This window comes from Odocoileus virginianus, unplaced genomic scaffold, assembly GCF_023699985.2.
Source record: "Odocoileus virginianus isolate 20LAN1187 ecotype Illinois unplaced genomic scaffold, Ovbor_1.2 Unplaced_Scaffold_7, whole genome shotgun sequence".
NCBI classification, from domain to species: domain Eukaryota; kingdom Metazoa; phylum Chordata; class Mammalia; order Artiodactyla; family Cervidae; genus Odocoileus; species Odocoileus virginianus.
The window spans coordinates 402,148-417,946 of NW_027224269.1; the positions used below are offsets into that span (position 1 = coordinate 402,148).

Below are 15,799 nucleotides of genomic sequence, written 5' to 3' on the forward strand. Positions count from 1 at the left end.
GGACATCCAGGTCGTCACTGCTCTCAGCCCTGGGAGACCCTGGCAGGGTTGTAGGAATGAGCCCCCTACTCCTGCTTGCCTCTCAGGGGTCCTGGCTGGGGAGGGCCTGGTTCTAAGGGGAGCAAGGTCGGGGTGAGAGGGTGGTACCCAGACCTGCTGAGAGTCAAAGTGAAGAGCAGGAGGAGGGTTGAGGAATGTTGGGGCATCATCTCAGCTCTGGGAAGCCCTGGGCTTGGAGCCCTGATATCATGTCCAAAGATTGCCCCTGGGGGTGGTCTCAGGGCAGTGATGGCCTTGGTGTGAGGGCCCTGTCTCCGGTCAACACAAGGGGCATCCCCGGACCTGCCAGGGCTCAAGATGAGGACCTTGAGGGAGGATACAGGGAATCCCACCGGTCCCGGCACCTGCTGTCAGCCCGGGGACTCTGGTGGGGGCATGAGCTCGGGGTCTCAGGGACATTGGAGACTTGATATAAGGGGCGAAGCCTCAGAGATTGGAGGGGAGATTCTTAGGTTCTGAAGGAGTTTAGGTGAGGTCCCCAAGTAAGGTCTGAGGGAACCTGAACCCCAATCAGAGGAGACTTAAGAGAAGTTGGTGCCTGCTGTTGGTCCTTGGCATCCCTGGGGTAGGATGAATGCAACAGACATGGTTAGACTTCATGACATAAGGGTCTCAGACTGGGAAAATGGTATGGAGGAGGACTTCCTGATATCTGGGTCTCGCATAGACTGAGACCTCACACATCGGGTGGGGACTCAGGAGGGCAACTTCCCAGGTCCTGTGGGGTGTCAAGTTGAGGACCCTGAGGAGGGACTAGGGGACCATGGACCCCAATCAGAGGAGACATCAGAGAAGCCCGTCTCTGTTGTCAGTCCAGGGCAACAGTGCAGTAGAATGAATGAAACAGGCATGGTCTGACTTCCTGACATTCGCGTCTTTGAGAGATTGGGGCCCTGGTATAAGGGGCGGGGCTTCAGTTGGGGAGAGGGAGAATCCAGGTCCTTCCCAAAGGCAAGTTGAGGTGCCTGAAGGAGGACTGAGTGGACCCCGAGGAAGGATTGACAGAACCCTACAGATCCCTGCCCCTGAAGTTGGCCGTGGGAACCCTTGGGGTGAGAAGAGCACACTAGGCCTGTCTGCCTTCCTCACATGCGGGTCTCAGAGAGACTGGGGACCTCGTGAAAGCGGCAGGGTCTCAAAATGGTGGACGGGACAATCCCTGATCCTGCCTGTAGTCCAGGCTCCATGCAAAGAAGAACTGAGGTGGTTAAACCCCAACAGGGAGGGATCTTGGCCCTTGTGGGGACTCTTGGAGTGCCCAGAGCAGGGTGAGCAGTTTCTTGACCTCTGGCTTAGGGGACCTCGAGACCTGAGGTGATCAGGCGGAAGGCTGAGGCTTCAGGTCCACAGAGGGTGGACTCCCCGGACTCCGAGGGAGGACTGAGCAGATGCCCGTCCCTGTGGTCAGTGCTTGGAGGCCAGGCAGGACGTGAGGAGGAACTGGGAACCGAGCATCTCCCTAGCCTAGGACCCACAGGAGGCCCTGGGCAGGTGTGGCGGCATGTGGGGCCCCTCAGCACTTTGTGTTCAGACTCACGTCTTGTTCTGAGTTTCCATGCAGGCCCCCAGAGGGGAGGGACCAGGTCATGCCAGGGGAAAGGTGAGCACTACAAGGGAGCCTTGAGGGGACCACCCACCACACAACTGGGGGACTTCAAAGAGTCCACTCCTTGTACTGTCATGGAAGGCTCAGGGATGTGCTACAGGATACCCCTGAGGTGTACCCTCCATGTCTCTCACAGGGGATCCAGGAACCAGGAGGTGAAGGCAGAGGTCTAAGGACTGCAGAGGACAGAGAACAGAGGAGGTCCAGGCAATACCAGGAGTCAAGGTGAGGAGGGTTCCCTGAGTGTGCACCAGGGGCTCCCCATCCCAGAACAGAGGGGACCCCACAAGGGCCTAATCCCCACACCTTGTCAGCCCTGGAAATCGCAGACTGTGCTGACTGCACCCTGGGGAGCCACCTCACTTCCTCCTTCAGGTAGCCAGGGGACTGCCCACCCCAGAGGCATGCCCCTGTGAGGTCTGAGAGCACCCATCAAGAGGAGACCTCTACATGGCCTGTGTCAGACCACCCAGGATGTGGTTCTCAGCAGAGGCCCCTCTCATCCTCTCTCTCCCCCAGACCCATGGTCCCCATCTGTCCTCCTGCCTTATTCCTGTCTGTGCTTCAGTCCCAGGCATTGCACTCGGGATCGATATGAGTGAGCTGAGCAAGCCTGAGGAAGACCTTCAGGAGCCAGGCGAGGCCCACGACCTGAAGGAGGAGCAACTCTTGGGGACTGAGGCAGGGGAGGCTGCATCCGCCTCGGCCTCCTCCCCGCCAGTCTCCTGCTCCACCCTTGCAGAGGCCTTGCCCCAGGAAGCTCTGAATGAGATGGTGGCTAACCTGATGAAGTTCCTGCTCTTCAAGTATCGGGCCAAGGAGCTGAGTTCCCAGGCAGAAATGCTGAAGAAGGTCCTCAGGGATAACCAGGAGCACTTCTCGGTGGTCTTCAGCCAAGCCTCGGAGTGCCTGCAGCTGGTCTGTGGTGTGGAGGTGAAGGAGGTGGACCCCAGGGAGCACATCTACATCATGGTCCCCACCCTGGGCCTCACCTGCGATGCAATGCTGAGCAGTGGGCAGGGCTTGCCTAAGGCCAGTCTCCTGGTGCTCGTCCTCAGCCTGATCATGTGGAATGGAGACCACACCCCTGTGGAGGAGGTCTGGGGAACACTCAGCAGATTGGGTGTGTGTCAGGAGTGAGCACTGCGTCTTTGGGGAGCATAGGACACTGCTGACCCATGTGTGGGTGCAGGAGGGGTACCTGGAGTACCGGCAGATGCCTGACAACGACCCCCATCGATATGAGTTCCTGTGGGGTCCCTGGGCCTATGCAGAGACCAACAAGTAGGAAGTCACAGAGTATCTGCTCAGAGTCAGCCAAAGGTTTTCCAGGGCCTTCCCACCCCCATCTGCAGAGGCTGTGAGGGAGGATGAAGAGGAGCCCTGACCCAGAGAAGCAGCCAAGCTGATCCTTCCCTCTGTGATTGAAGAGAGAGCAGTCAGCCTTCTCAGTAGTGATGGCCTGGGCCACTTGGGGGAACCCAGTGTGTAGCATCTTTGTGTTCCTTTTCTCTGTGATGACATGGAAATTCATCTCTTTTTTTAGGAATTTTTCAAATGTGTTTTTTCAGCTTAAGCCTTAATAAACTTCAGTATCTAACTTTGTGAATGACATTGATCACACATGTATTTGTACTTAACCAGTTTAAGGACCAGACTTTTGCTGTTTTGTAAAAGAGATTGGGAACTCTCCCATTTTATTTTGTGACCCTGAGCAAGATCACATGGAATTGGAATTACAACTATTTTGGATATGTGAACTTACTTAGCAGTAATGTACTTGGTGAAAGAATTGGAAAATAAAATGTGATTATATTGAAATCTTGCTTCTTATACTTTTTGTCTGTCATTTTATACAACTAAGCTATCTCAAGTTTATTTGGATTTTCCCAGGTTATTATTTAAGAAAGTAGGAGAAAACTAATCCTACTAAATAAGGACCTGCTCCCTGGCTCATTTATTCCACAGAACTTCACAGAGCCTGTGCTCTGTGACAGGCCTTGTTAGCAGTGGGGACACTAGGAGAAGCAGGACACCCCTACACCTAGAGTGATGATCTAAGAGCTGCAGTCACATGAGGAAGGTGGAGAGATGTCCCCTAGTTCCACAGAACAAGGCAACACGGGGCAGGGTGGTGGTATTCCAGGAGGATCCCTTCAGTGTTGGTGCCTGAGCCAGGGTGGTTTGGGGCTTTGGGAAGCTGGGTTCCTTCTGTGGGAGATGATGGTAATGAACCTGAGTGGTGGCAACAGCCAGACTGTAGATGGGGTCTTATGAGTGAGAGGAAAGTCTGGAATCAGACATGCACTTTAGAAGTTCATCTTCTCTCCAATTAATCTCCTGGATCTGAGAAAGTGTGCTTTGGTCAGAACAGGTAGACACTTGGTTTTTCTGCTTGAGTCTAAATACACTAAAAAGTTTCCAAATGGGAAATGAGTGAATTTGGTTTGGCACACAGTCTACTCAATCTCAGGGAATATAGTTGAACACATTTTGATTACCACCCTCAGTCTTCTGGTAAGATTTTAATGGGGTTCTTTGAAACTGGCAGTTGGACACTTCAACTGATGGGTCAGCTTTCCTAGGTGGTTAGGCCGCAAAGCCATAAAAACTGCACTGAACTTGAACTCACACACCTCAGAATCCTCCTTGGACGTGAAGGGAGGTGCATATCCTAGCTGGATTTTATAAAGAAAACTCCCACTGTCCTTGTCCTCTTTCTGTCACTTGTCTGATACCTGCCTCTCATGAAGCTCATGGCTGCCGAGGAGCCTACGGGCACCTTGTGCAGGTGCTCAGGCAAATTCCATCTTGTGGAGGCAGCTGCAACTCCCAGAGGGAGACTGTGTCCTGGCATCAGGAGGCATGGGCACATCCTCAGCCTGCTGAGACTGTGGGTGGCATCACTGCAGAGGAAAGGGCAGAAAGAGCATTAGAGGGAGTCGGGGGGACCCCTTCCTGCCATTCACAAAAGCCTTGGAAGCTAAATCAGATCTTGCATTTGAAAGTGTTGATGATACAGAGTGGTGACTAGAAATGGAAATTCAAGGCACATTTGGCTTTCTCAGAAACTCCTCAACACAGGAAGGGAATTGTCTTCATCACAAGCTATACCTACTGGCTGCTGTCTGTTGAGCATCGAGTACACTGAAGAGTAGGGGAGAGGTCCTTGTCCACAACTCTTCTCCCTCTGCTTCCCGGATGCTGCCTGCAGGGAACATGGGATCCTTATGTAAACCTACAACAATTTGGAAATAAATACATGAATAATTCACCAAGATTTTAATACAAAGACAGAAAAATAGGTTCATCTAAATAACAATAGCATGTTGTTTGGGGAAAAAGCATCCTATTTGTGTTGATGCCTGGGGTGGGATGGAAAGGTATTTTGGATGCAGGTGGTGCCACATCCATGGGGCTGAGCTCCCAAGAAGCAGGAAAGGCTCCTGCCTGACTGACTGATGGAAGATCTGTCCAGGTGCCGTCCATTCAGGGCCAAGGGTGAGGAACTGGGCTTCTCCCAGTGGCACAGTCAGAGGGTGGGTGTTTTTAGGAGAACTACTGTCTTCCTAGAGCCCTGCAGGACAGTTGTGATGCAGACAGGGTGGAAGAGGAAGGAGTATTTTGGATTCTGAGCACTGCAGATGATATCCTGGGGTGGCACATCTAGATGGACTGAGGAGGGTGGAGATCCCTGGGAGCAAGGGGCAAGGATGCAGCCTAGGAGTCTGGAGCTGAGCTTCAAGCTAGAAGCACATGAGGACCACACAGTCCTCGCTCTCTGCCCTCCTTCTGGGGTCCATCCTTCTCTCCCTTTCCCTTCATCACATGGCAGGTCTTGGTCAGGAGAAGAGGAGACATGTGGATGGGGAACTGGTGCCTGAACCTCTGCAGAGAGGAGCACAAAGCACCAGGTGGGAACCATGGCTCATAGGTCAGTAGGACTGTTATGATATCTCCTGGGGGAACCGTCTCCCTTTGGGAAGAGCATGTCCTGTCACCACCATTAATAGAGAGACCAGTAGCCACATGAGGCTGAGCAGTGTGAACTCAAATGTACTTAGTGTGTCCCAGGGCCTGGCCTTCTATCATACTATAATGTGAAGTCAAATGTAAATAGCTAGAAGTGGCTAACGGCTAGATAGCCCCGCTGAGGAACTGCAGAACCTACACGGGGGACCAGAAGCACAACTTCCCTTGTGGGTCACTGGGAGTGGTGGTAGGTGGGGTCACTGTTCCCTCTGGTTCCAGGGCCATGTATCTTACTTAGTGGGGGAAATAATGATGACAGACGTGGAGTTTGTCCAGTCCCTGGAGGGTGAAACCCCAGCACCACGGGCTCTCATATCCCAGTGTGCACCTCACATGTGCTTCGTAGAAGCCATTCCACTGCTCCAGGAGAACAGCAGCTCTGGAAGCTGTGGTCTCAGGGCAATGAGGGCTTTGGTGTGAGGGTCCAGCCTTGGGTCAAGTCAGGGACACCCTGTACCTTGCAGAGCTCAAGATGAGGACCCTGACGAGGACACAAGGACCCCGAGGAGGACACACAGACCCCAAGGAGGACACAAGGACCCCATGGATCCCACCCCTGCTGTTATCCCTAGGCATCCCTGGTGACGGCATGAGCACTTGGTAGCGTGTCCCTAAATTTGGCATCCCTGTCTCTGACAGGTTGGGGACCTGATATAAAGGGCGGGCCTTAGAAGGAGAAGGGGAGGATAGTAGGCTCTGAAGAAGTTTGGGTGAGGACCCTGAGGAAAGAGTGAGGGGAACCTGGACCCCAACACAGAGTGGGCTCAGGGAGCACACAGGGTGGGATGAGCACATGCCGCATTTCCTGACATCAGGGTCTCAGAGAGACTGGGGACCTGCTATAGGTGGCGGGGCTTCAGGTGGGCAGAGAGGAGAATTCCAGGTCTTGTGGGGTAACAAGTTGAGGTCCCTGAGGGAGGACTAGGGGGCCCTTGACCTCAGAGAAAGCTGTCTCTGTTGTCGGTCCTTGGCGGCCGTGAAGTAGGACGAGAACAGGCATGGTCTGACTTCCTGACATCCGGGTCTCAGAGAGGGGTATAAGGGGCGGGGCCTCAGCTGGGGAGAGGAGAGACTCTGAAGCTCTACTCGGAGACAAGGTAAGGCCCTGAGGGAGGACTGAGGGGACCCCCAGGGAGGACTGCTGGAGCCCCACAGATCCCCGCCCCTGTCATCAGCCCTGGGAGACCCTGGGGTGAGAAGAGCACACTGCGCCTGTCCTGACTTTCTGACTTCCGGGTCTCAGCGAGACTGGGGACCTGGTGTGGGGAGCCGGGCCTCAAACTCGGGGAGGACAGAGCCCCAGTCCTACCGGGAGTCAGGTGAGGACCCTGAGGGAGGAGTGAGGGGAGCCGGACCCCAGAACAGAGGGGAGCCGGGTAGTCCCCAGGCAGGACGACCTCCTGCTGCATTTCCTGACATCAGGTCTCAGAGAGACGGGGGACCGGGTGAGAGCGGCGGGGCCTCAAAAGGGAGGACGGGCCAGTTCCGGGTCCTGCCTGGAATCCAGACTCCAGGCAAGGAAGGACTGAGGCGGTTAGACCCCAACACAGTGAGGGATCCTTACCTTTGATGGGGGTCTTAGAGGCCCCAGAGCGGGTTGAGCAGGATGTGCAGTTTCTCGACTTCTGGCTTAAGGGGCTTGGGAGGTGAGGTGTTCAGGCAGAGGGTGGAGTCTTCAGGTCCTCAGATGGTGGACTCCCCGGGCAGAGCTGAACCCACCCTTGTGGTCAGTGCTGGGAGTCCAGGCTGGACGTGAGGTGAGGACCGAGCATCTCTCCAGCCTAGGACCCACGGGAGGCCCTGGTCAGGTGCGGCTGCATGTGCTCTTTTGCACTTTCCCTTCAGGCTCAAGTCTTGTTCTCAGTAACTCTGCAGGCCCCCAAAGGGCAGGGTACAGGCTGCGGCCGGAGAAAGGTGGGCACTACAAGGAGCTACAAGGGAACCATTTCCCCCACAACTGGGGCGACCTCAGAGCCCAGGGCTGTGCCACAATCTACCCCCAAGGTGCCCCCTCCATTTTTTTCACAGGGGCTCCAGGAACCAGGAGGCAAAGGCATAAGTCTTAGGCCTGGGTCCAGAGGTCAAAGAACAGAGGAGGTCCAGGCAGCACCAGGAGTCAAGGTGAGGAGGGTGCCCTGAGTGAGCACCAGAGGCTCCCCATCCCAGAACAGAAGGGACCCCATAAAGCCCTAATCTCCCCACTGTGTCAGCCCCAGAACCTCAGACTGTGCTGGCTGCCCTTCCCCCTTCGGGCAGACAGGGGTCAGGCGGCCCAGGATGAGGGCCCCTGTGAGGCCGAGAGCACCCCTCAAGAGGAGACCTATAAGTGGCCTGTGTTGACCACCCAGGGTGTATTTCTGAGCCAAGGCCCATGGTCCCCAATGTCCTCTGCCTCACTCCTGTCTGTGGTTTGGTCCCAGGTATCGTGCTCGTGGTCAAGATGAGTGAGCTGAGCAAGCCTGAGGAAGCCCTTCAGGACCCAGGCGAGGCCCAGGACCCGAGAGGAGGCGCAGCTCTTGGGGGCTGAGGGGGGGAGGCTGCATCTGCCTCAGCCTCCTCCCCCCCAGTCTCCTCGTCAGCCCCTGTGGAGGCCTTGCCCCAGGAAGCTGTGAATAAAATGGTGGCTAACATGGTGAAGTTCCTGCTCTGCAAGTATCGAGCCAGGAAGCTAACCTCCTATGCCGAATTGCTGAATACAGTCCTCAGGGGTAACCAGGAGCACTACCCGGTGGTCTTCTGCCAAGCGGTTGAGTGCTTTCTGCTGGTGTTTGGTGTGGATGTGAAGGAGGTAGACCCCAGGAGGCGCATCTACATCATGGTTCCCTCCCTGAACCTCACCTGTGATTTGATGCAGAGAGATGGGCAGGGCCTTCCCAAGGTTGGCCTCCTGGTGGTGGTCCTCAGCCTGATGCTCCAGAATAGGGATCACGGCCCTGAGGAGGAGATCTGGGGAGCACTCAACAAGATGGGGCTGTGTGTTGGGAAGGAGCACTCCATCTTTGGTGAGCCCAGGGAGTTGCTGACCCAAGTGTGGGTGCGGGACGGGTACCTGGAATACCAGCAGGTGCCTGACAGCAACCCTACTCGATACAAGTTCCTGTGGGGTCCCCGGGCCTTTGCAGAGACCAGCAAGGAGAAATTCATGGAGTATCTGCTCAGGGTCAACCGAAGGACTATTAGGTCCTTTGCACTCCCTTCTGCAGAGGCTGTGAGGGAGGAGGAAGAGGGGCCCTGAGCCAGAGCAGCAGCCAGGCTGATCTTTCCCTCTGTGATTGAAGAGGGAGTGGTGAGCCTTCTCAGTAGTGAGGGCCTGGGCCACTTGGGGGAACCCAGTGTGTAGCATCTTTGTGTTCCTTTTCTCTCTGATGACATGGAGATTCATCTCTGTTTTCTTTAGGAATTTTTCAAATGTGTATTTCAGCTTAAGGCTTAATAAACTTCAGTATCTAACTTTGTGAATGACATTGATCACACATGTATTTGTGCTTACCCAGTTTAAGGACAAGAGTTTTGCTGTTTTTTAAAAGAGATTGGGAACTCTCCCATTTTATTTTGTGACCCTGAACATGGTAACATGAGATTGGTTTTATAACTATTTTGGAAATGTGAACTTACTTAGCAGTAATGTACTTGGTGAAAGAATTAGAAAATAAAATGTGAGCGAAATCTTGTTTATTATACTTTTTGTCTGTCATTTTATACAGCTAAGTTATCTCAGTTTATTTGGATTTTCCCAGGTTATTATTTAAGAAACTAGGAGAAAATTAATCTGACTAAATAAGGCCCTGCTCCCTGGTTCATTTATTCCACAGAACTTCACAGAGCCTATGCTCTGTGACAGGGCATGTTAGCAGTGGGGACTCTAGGAGAAGCAGGGCACCCCCACACCTGGAGTGATGATCTCAGAGCTGCAGTCACATGAGGAAGGTGGAGAGACATCCCCTAGTCCCACAGAACAAGGCAACACGTGGCGGGGTGGTGGGGTTCCAGGAGGATACGTCCAGTGTTGGTGCCTGAGCCAGGGTGGTTTGGGGCTTTGGGAAGCTGGGTTCCTTCTGTGGGAGGTGATGTGATTAGGCTCGGTGGTGGCAGCAACCAGACCTCTCGATGGTGCCTTATGAGTGAGAAGAAAATTTGAAATGGTACATGTCCATTAGAAGTTCCTCTTTACTCAGAGATGAATCTCCTGGGCCCAAAAGAGAAAGTGTGCTTTGATCAGGATCAAGTAGACACCTGGTTTTTCTGCCTGAGAGTAAATACACTTGAAAGGTTCCAAATGAGACATGAGTGAATTTGGGTTGGCACACAGTCTTCTCAGTCTCGGGGTACATAGCTGAAGACATTTCAGTTACCACTCTCAGTCTCCCTGTAGGATTTTAATGGGGATCTTCATTTTTTTGTCTAGGTTTATCTAAGTAGGTCTTAACCTTTAATGTGGCTATTGGTCATTACACATGTGTTTTTTTTTTTTATTTTTTTAAACGTGGTCCAGAGCAATTTCATTGTCTAAACATACAACAATTACAACAAAAGACCTTTAAAAATAAGATTGTTGTCAGCTGCTGCTGGCAGATTTTGAATGGCTGATGGCATTCTGAGTCTGGCACAGCTCAGAAAACTCACGTTCTTAACAATACAAGGACTTGTCTGAAATCACACCATAGCATCACCTAGTATTTCCATAGCTGCTTTATTTTGTTTGTGCCAGAAGTCCTCTTGGAGGAGGTCGCCATTAACCCCACTATAGGGCTGCCAGGTGGGCGATCTTCAAACTGGAGAGCAATTACACCAAAGAAGTTCTGGCACTGTTGAGAAAGCTCTAAGCCCCACAACAGACTTCCCAACTTGGGAATCTGACAAAGGGATTGAGAATCTCCAGGGGAACTGACTTTGAAGATCAGTGAGATCTGATTACAGAACTTCCACAGGACTGGGGAAACAGAGACTCTCAGAGGGCAGAAACAAAACCTTGTGTGCACCAGGACCCAGGAAAAAGGAGCAGTGGTCCCACAAGAGACTGAGCCAGACTTGCCTGTGAGTTATCGGGAGTCTCCAGTGGAGGCCTGGGTCAACAGTGACATGCCGTGGGGTTAGGGCCACTGACAGCAGCAGCCCTGGGAGGCACAGCATGCTGGCATAAGTCCTCTTGAAGGAGGTTGCCATTATCCCAATCATAGTTCGGTCCCAGGTCAAACTGCAGGGAGGGAACACAGCCCCACTCATCAGCAGAAAATTGGATTAAAGACTTACTGAGCATGGCCTTGCCCACCAGAGCAAGACCCAGTTTTCCCCACAGCCAGTCCCTCCCATCAGGAAGCTTGCACAAGCCTCTTATCCTCATCCATCAGAGGGCAGACAGAATGAAAACCACAATCACAGAAAACTAACCAAACTGATCACATGGATCACAGCTTTGTGTAACTTAATGAAATTATGTGCCGTGCCACATAGAATCACTCAAGATGAATGGGTCATGGTGGAGAGTTCTGACAAAATATGGTCCACTGGAGAAGGGAATGGAAAATCACTTCAGCATTCATGCCCTGAGAACCCCATGAACAGTATGAAAAGGCAAAAAGATATGACACTGAAAGATAAACTCCCAGGTTGGTAGGTGCCCAATATGCTTCTGGAAAATATTGGAGAAATAGCTCCAGAAAGAATGAAGAGGCTGAGCCAAAGCAGAAACACAAGGCAGTGTGGAAGTGTCTGGTGGTGAAAGTAAAGTTTGATGCTGTAAAGAACAATATTGCATAGGAACCTGGAATGTTAGGTCCATTCCATAATTGTGGGAGGTTTTATTACTTGGTTGAAATTTTGTTTGTTGCTCTGATTGAACTTGAGTAATAGAGGAAAATTTATATTTATGGCCAAGATCAGAGCAGGCATTATTAACTGATAAAGTGAGGGGATGTTATCTCATAATATCAGTAGTGGCCTGAACATGACTATAATTTTTTTTTTTCATTTGAGATAGATTTCCCAAGAGTCTCCAAAGCCTTGGAGAGGAGAAACCCACCAAAGTAATCCAGAAGTGCTAGACACAAATAACTGATACAAACCCAATAATTGGATTGATTTTTAAAACTAGCATATGGTCATGCCTATGATAAAAAAAAAAAAACATTCAATTCACTTGCAATGGTCCAAGAAGTCAAGAAAACAGTATGAAGACTCATACAAAGCAGGTCGAGGATCTTGGGTAAGTTGTCTGCTTCTGATGTCATCATTTTGTTCTCATGTGAGTGTAGTTTTTCCTCTTGAGCATTGTTTTAAGGTGATTTTGAAATCAGCAGTCCTCTCTACAGGCCAATTCATAGCAGGGAACCTTTGTGAGTGGAAATTAATTGAAGAGTTAATTCCCTTTGGTTATACTGTGCATGAGCTTGTTAACAGCACCTTAAGTTAAGAGGACCTTGATAAGGCTCCATCTGTCCAGGTCGGTGATAGTCTTTTGTGTTTTTTGTTTGTTTGTTTGTTATTTATTTATTTATTTTAGTCTTTTGAATTATGCCATTTTCAGAATCCTCTGGTTACAGGTCATGGGGCATCTGATCTTTAACCAAAGATAGATTAATGTGTTAAGCTTTAGGAACAAATTTAGAGTGTTCTTAAAAGCTCAATTAAACTTTTTAGCAATGTAACACAACAGCAAGGAACTAACTGGGAAGTGAGCCTTGATAAAAACAGACCTTGATTAGCAAAAGTAGAATTTAATATCTAGTGAAACAAACTTTTTTTTCTTCATTGTGAGGGCACTAACCTCAAAATCAGAGAAGGCTTTATACCATCAAATAAAAATGAGTTTTCTCAGGTGGCTAGGAAAAGCCAAGCAGCTGTCTTGGATTTCCCATAGACCTGACTGGCTGATTTAAACAATAGTTATTCACTTAGCCAAAATAACAATGGAAGATTTCAAAGGCACTTCAACATCTTAAGAAAACTTGTTGCTGCTGTTGTTGTTGTTCCATCGCCAAGTCGTGTCTGACTCTTTGTGACACCATGGACTGCAGCACGCCAGGCCTCCCTGTCCCTCACCATCTCCTGGAGTTTTCCCAAGTTCATGTCCATTGAATTGGTGATGCCATCCAACCATCTCATCCTCTGTTGCCCTCTTCTCCTTCTGCCTTTAATCTTTCCCAGCATCAAGGTCTTTTCCAATGAGTCAGCTCTTCGCATCAGGTGGCCAAAATATTGGAGCTTCAGCTTCAGCATCAGTCCTTCCAATGAGTATTCAGAGTTGATTTCTTTTAGGATTGACTGGTTTGATCTCCTTGCAGTCCAAGACACTCTCAAGAATCTTCTCCATCCACCACAGTTTGAAAGCATCAATTCCTTGGTGCTCTGTCTTCTTTATGGTCCAACCCTCACACTCGCACCTGACTATCAGAAAGACCATAGCTTTGATTATCTGGGACATTGTCAGTCAACTGATGTCTTTGCTTTTTAATACACTGTCTAGGTTTGTCATAACTTTCCTGCCAAGAAGCTGTCATCTTCTAATTTCATGGCTGCAGTCACCATCCACAGTGATTTTAGAGCCCAAGAAGAGGAAATTTGTCACTGCTTCCACCTTTTTGCCTTCTATTTGCTTGAAGTGATGGGACCGGTCACCATGATATTAGTTTTTTTTTTTAATCTTGAGTTTTAAGCCCACTTTATCCACTGTCCTCTTTCACCTTCATCAAGAGGCTCTTTAGTTCCTCTTTACTTTCTGTCATTAGAGTGGTATCATCTGCATATCTGAGGTTGTTGGTATTTCTCCCAGCAATCTTGATTCCAGCTTGTAACTCATCCAGCCTGGCATTTCGTATGATGTTCTCTGCATATAAGTTAAATGAACAGGCTGAAAATACACAACCTTGTGGGACTCATTTCTCAATTTTTAATCAGTCAGTTGATCATTATAAGGTTCTAATTGTTGTTTCTTGACATGCATACAGGTTTCTCAGGAGACAGATAAGATGGTCTGGTATTCCCTCTCTTCTTAAGAGTTTTCCACAGTTTGTTATGATCCACATATTTGGGATTCTCTGGTAGCTCAGCTGGTAAAGAATCCACCTGCAATGGAGGAAACCCCAGTTTGATTCCTGGGTTGGGAGGATCCCTGTGGAGAAGGGAAAGGCTACCCACTCCAGTATTCTAGTCTGGAGAATTCCATGGACTCTATAGTCCATGGGGTTGTAAAGAGTCAGACACAACTTGGTGACTTTCACTTCACACAGTCAAAGGCTTTAGCATAGTCAGTAAAACAGAGGTAGATGTCCCTCTGGACTACCCTTACTTTCTCTATGACTGAAGGAATGTTAACAATTTGATCTCTGGTTCCTCTGCACAGACACTACATGTTGTCTGGCTCTAAGTGAGTGACTCCACCACCATTGATATCTGGGTCATTAAGATCTTTTTTGTACAGTTCTCCTGTGTATTCTTGGCATCCTTTCTAGATTTGCCAGGGGAAAAGTGAGCACTACAAGTGAGCCCTGAGAGGACCACCCACCCCAGAACCAGGGGGACCTCACAGAGTTCATCCCACCTTCCAGCACAGAAGGCCTAGGGCTCTGCTACAGCTGACACTGGATATGAGCCTTTGTTACCTCACACAGGGACTCCAGGAACCTAGAGATGAAGACCTAGGTCTGAGAATGTGTCCTGAGGTCACAGAATACAAGGTCCAGGCAGTGTGAGGAGTCAAGGTGAGGCGGGCGCCCTTAGTGTGCATCAAGGGCTCCCCATCCCAGAATACACAGGACCGAACATGCTGCAAATTACTTCCCCCTTCATCCCATGAAATTCTGGCTATGCTGGCTGCACCCTTGGGCGTCATCTCACTTCCTCACTTGACAGGGGAAAGTCGACCAAGGAGGAGCTCCCATGGAGGCCCAAGAGCAGCCCTCAGGAGGGGATCTGTAAGTGGCCTGAGTCAGAGCAGGCCAGGGCATGTCTCTCAACTGACCATTTACCACCCACCACCCCACCAGGCCCGCGGTCCCCATCTATCCCCCTGCATCACTCCTGTCTACAGTTTGATCCATCATCATGCTCATGGTCGAGATGAGTGAACTCAGCAAGCCCAAGGAAGACCTTCAGGGCCAAAACCAGGCCCAGGGCCCAGTGGAGGCGCAGCTCATGGGGGCTGAGGCAGAGGAGGCCTCAACCCCTCTGGCCTCCTCCTGCCCAGTCTCCTCTTCCTCTGCTGTTGCCCATGCAGAGTTCTTGCTCAAGAAAGCTCTGAATGTGATGACAGCTAACCTAATGGGTTTCCTGCTGCTCAAGTATGACAACAAGGAGCCAATCTCCCAGGCCAGAATGCTGAATATGGTCCTCAGGGATAACCAGGCCCACTTCCCTGTGGTCTTCATAAAGCCACACAGTGCCTGCCGCTGGTCTTCGTATGTGAACAAGGTAGACCCCAGGGAGCACATCTACTTCCTGGTCCCTACCCTGGGCCTCACCCTCAATGAGATGCAGAGGGATGGGCAGAGCATGACAAAGGCCGGCCTCCTGGTGATAGCCCTGAGCCTAATCCTTCTAGCAGGGGACCTGACCCTGAGGAGGAGGTCTAGGGAGCACTCAACAGGATGGAGGTGTGTGCCTGGAGTGAGCACTACATCTTTGGGGGCTCAGGGAGCTGCTGACCCAAGTGTGGGTATGGGAGGAGTACCTGGAATGCCAACAGGTGCCTGACAGTGGCCCAGCTCACTACGAGTTCCTGTGGGGTCCTCAGACCTATGTGGAGACCAGCAAGTGGCAAGCCATGGCATTTCTGCTCAGAGTCAACCAAAATGCTTTGAGGGCCTTCCCACCCCTGTCTGCAGAGGCTGAGAGGGAGGAGGAAGAGGGGGCCTGAGCCAGAGCAGCAGTCAGGTGATCCTTCCCTCTGTCATTGAAGAGGGAGCAGTCAGCCTTCTCAGAAGTGAGGGCCCGGGCCAGTTGGGGGAACCAATGTGAAGCATCTTTGTGTTCCTCTTCTCTATGAAGACCCACAGATTCATCTCTGTTTTCTTTAGAAATTTTTCAAACTTCGTCTGAAAGGCTAAATAGAAGCTAATATAGAAGGCTAAATAAACTTCAGTGTCTTAGCTTTGTGAATGATGCTGA

The 15,799-nt window shown here is 50.8% G+C and overlaps 1 protein-coding gene and 2 pseudogenes across 1 annotated transcript; all 3 read left to right on the forward strand.

Annotated features, from left to right (window-relative positions):
* The first annotated feature begins 985 nt into the window (after positions 1-985).
* Positions 986-3,435, forward strand: LOC110124609 (melanoma-associated antigen 10-like; annotated as a pseudogene).
* Positions 3,436-8,122: 4,687 nt separating this feature from the next.
* On the forward strand, positions 8,123-9,256 carry LOC110123010 (melanoma-associated antigen 10-like). Its single transcript, XM_020870692.2, has one exon. It carries the CDS (start codon positions 8,316-8,318, stop codon positions 8,931-8,933), a length of 618 nt encoding a protein of 205 aa, XP_020726351.2. The 5' UTR covers positions 8,123-8,315; the 3' UTR covers positions 8,934-9,256.
* Positions 9,257-14,752: 5,496 nt separating this feature from the next.
* On the forward strand, positions 14,753-15,548 carry LOC110123447 (melanoma-associated antigen 9-like; annotated as a pseudogene).
* The last annotated feature ends 251 nt before the right edge of the window (positions 15,549-15,799 follow it).

Coding starts and splice junctions, on each gene's coding strand:
- LOC110123010 (XM_020870692.2), top strand. CDS start 8,316: ATGGTGGCTAACATGGTGAAGTTCCTGCTCTGCAAGTATCGAGCCAGG.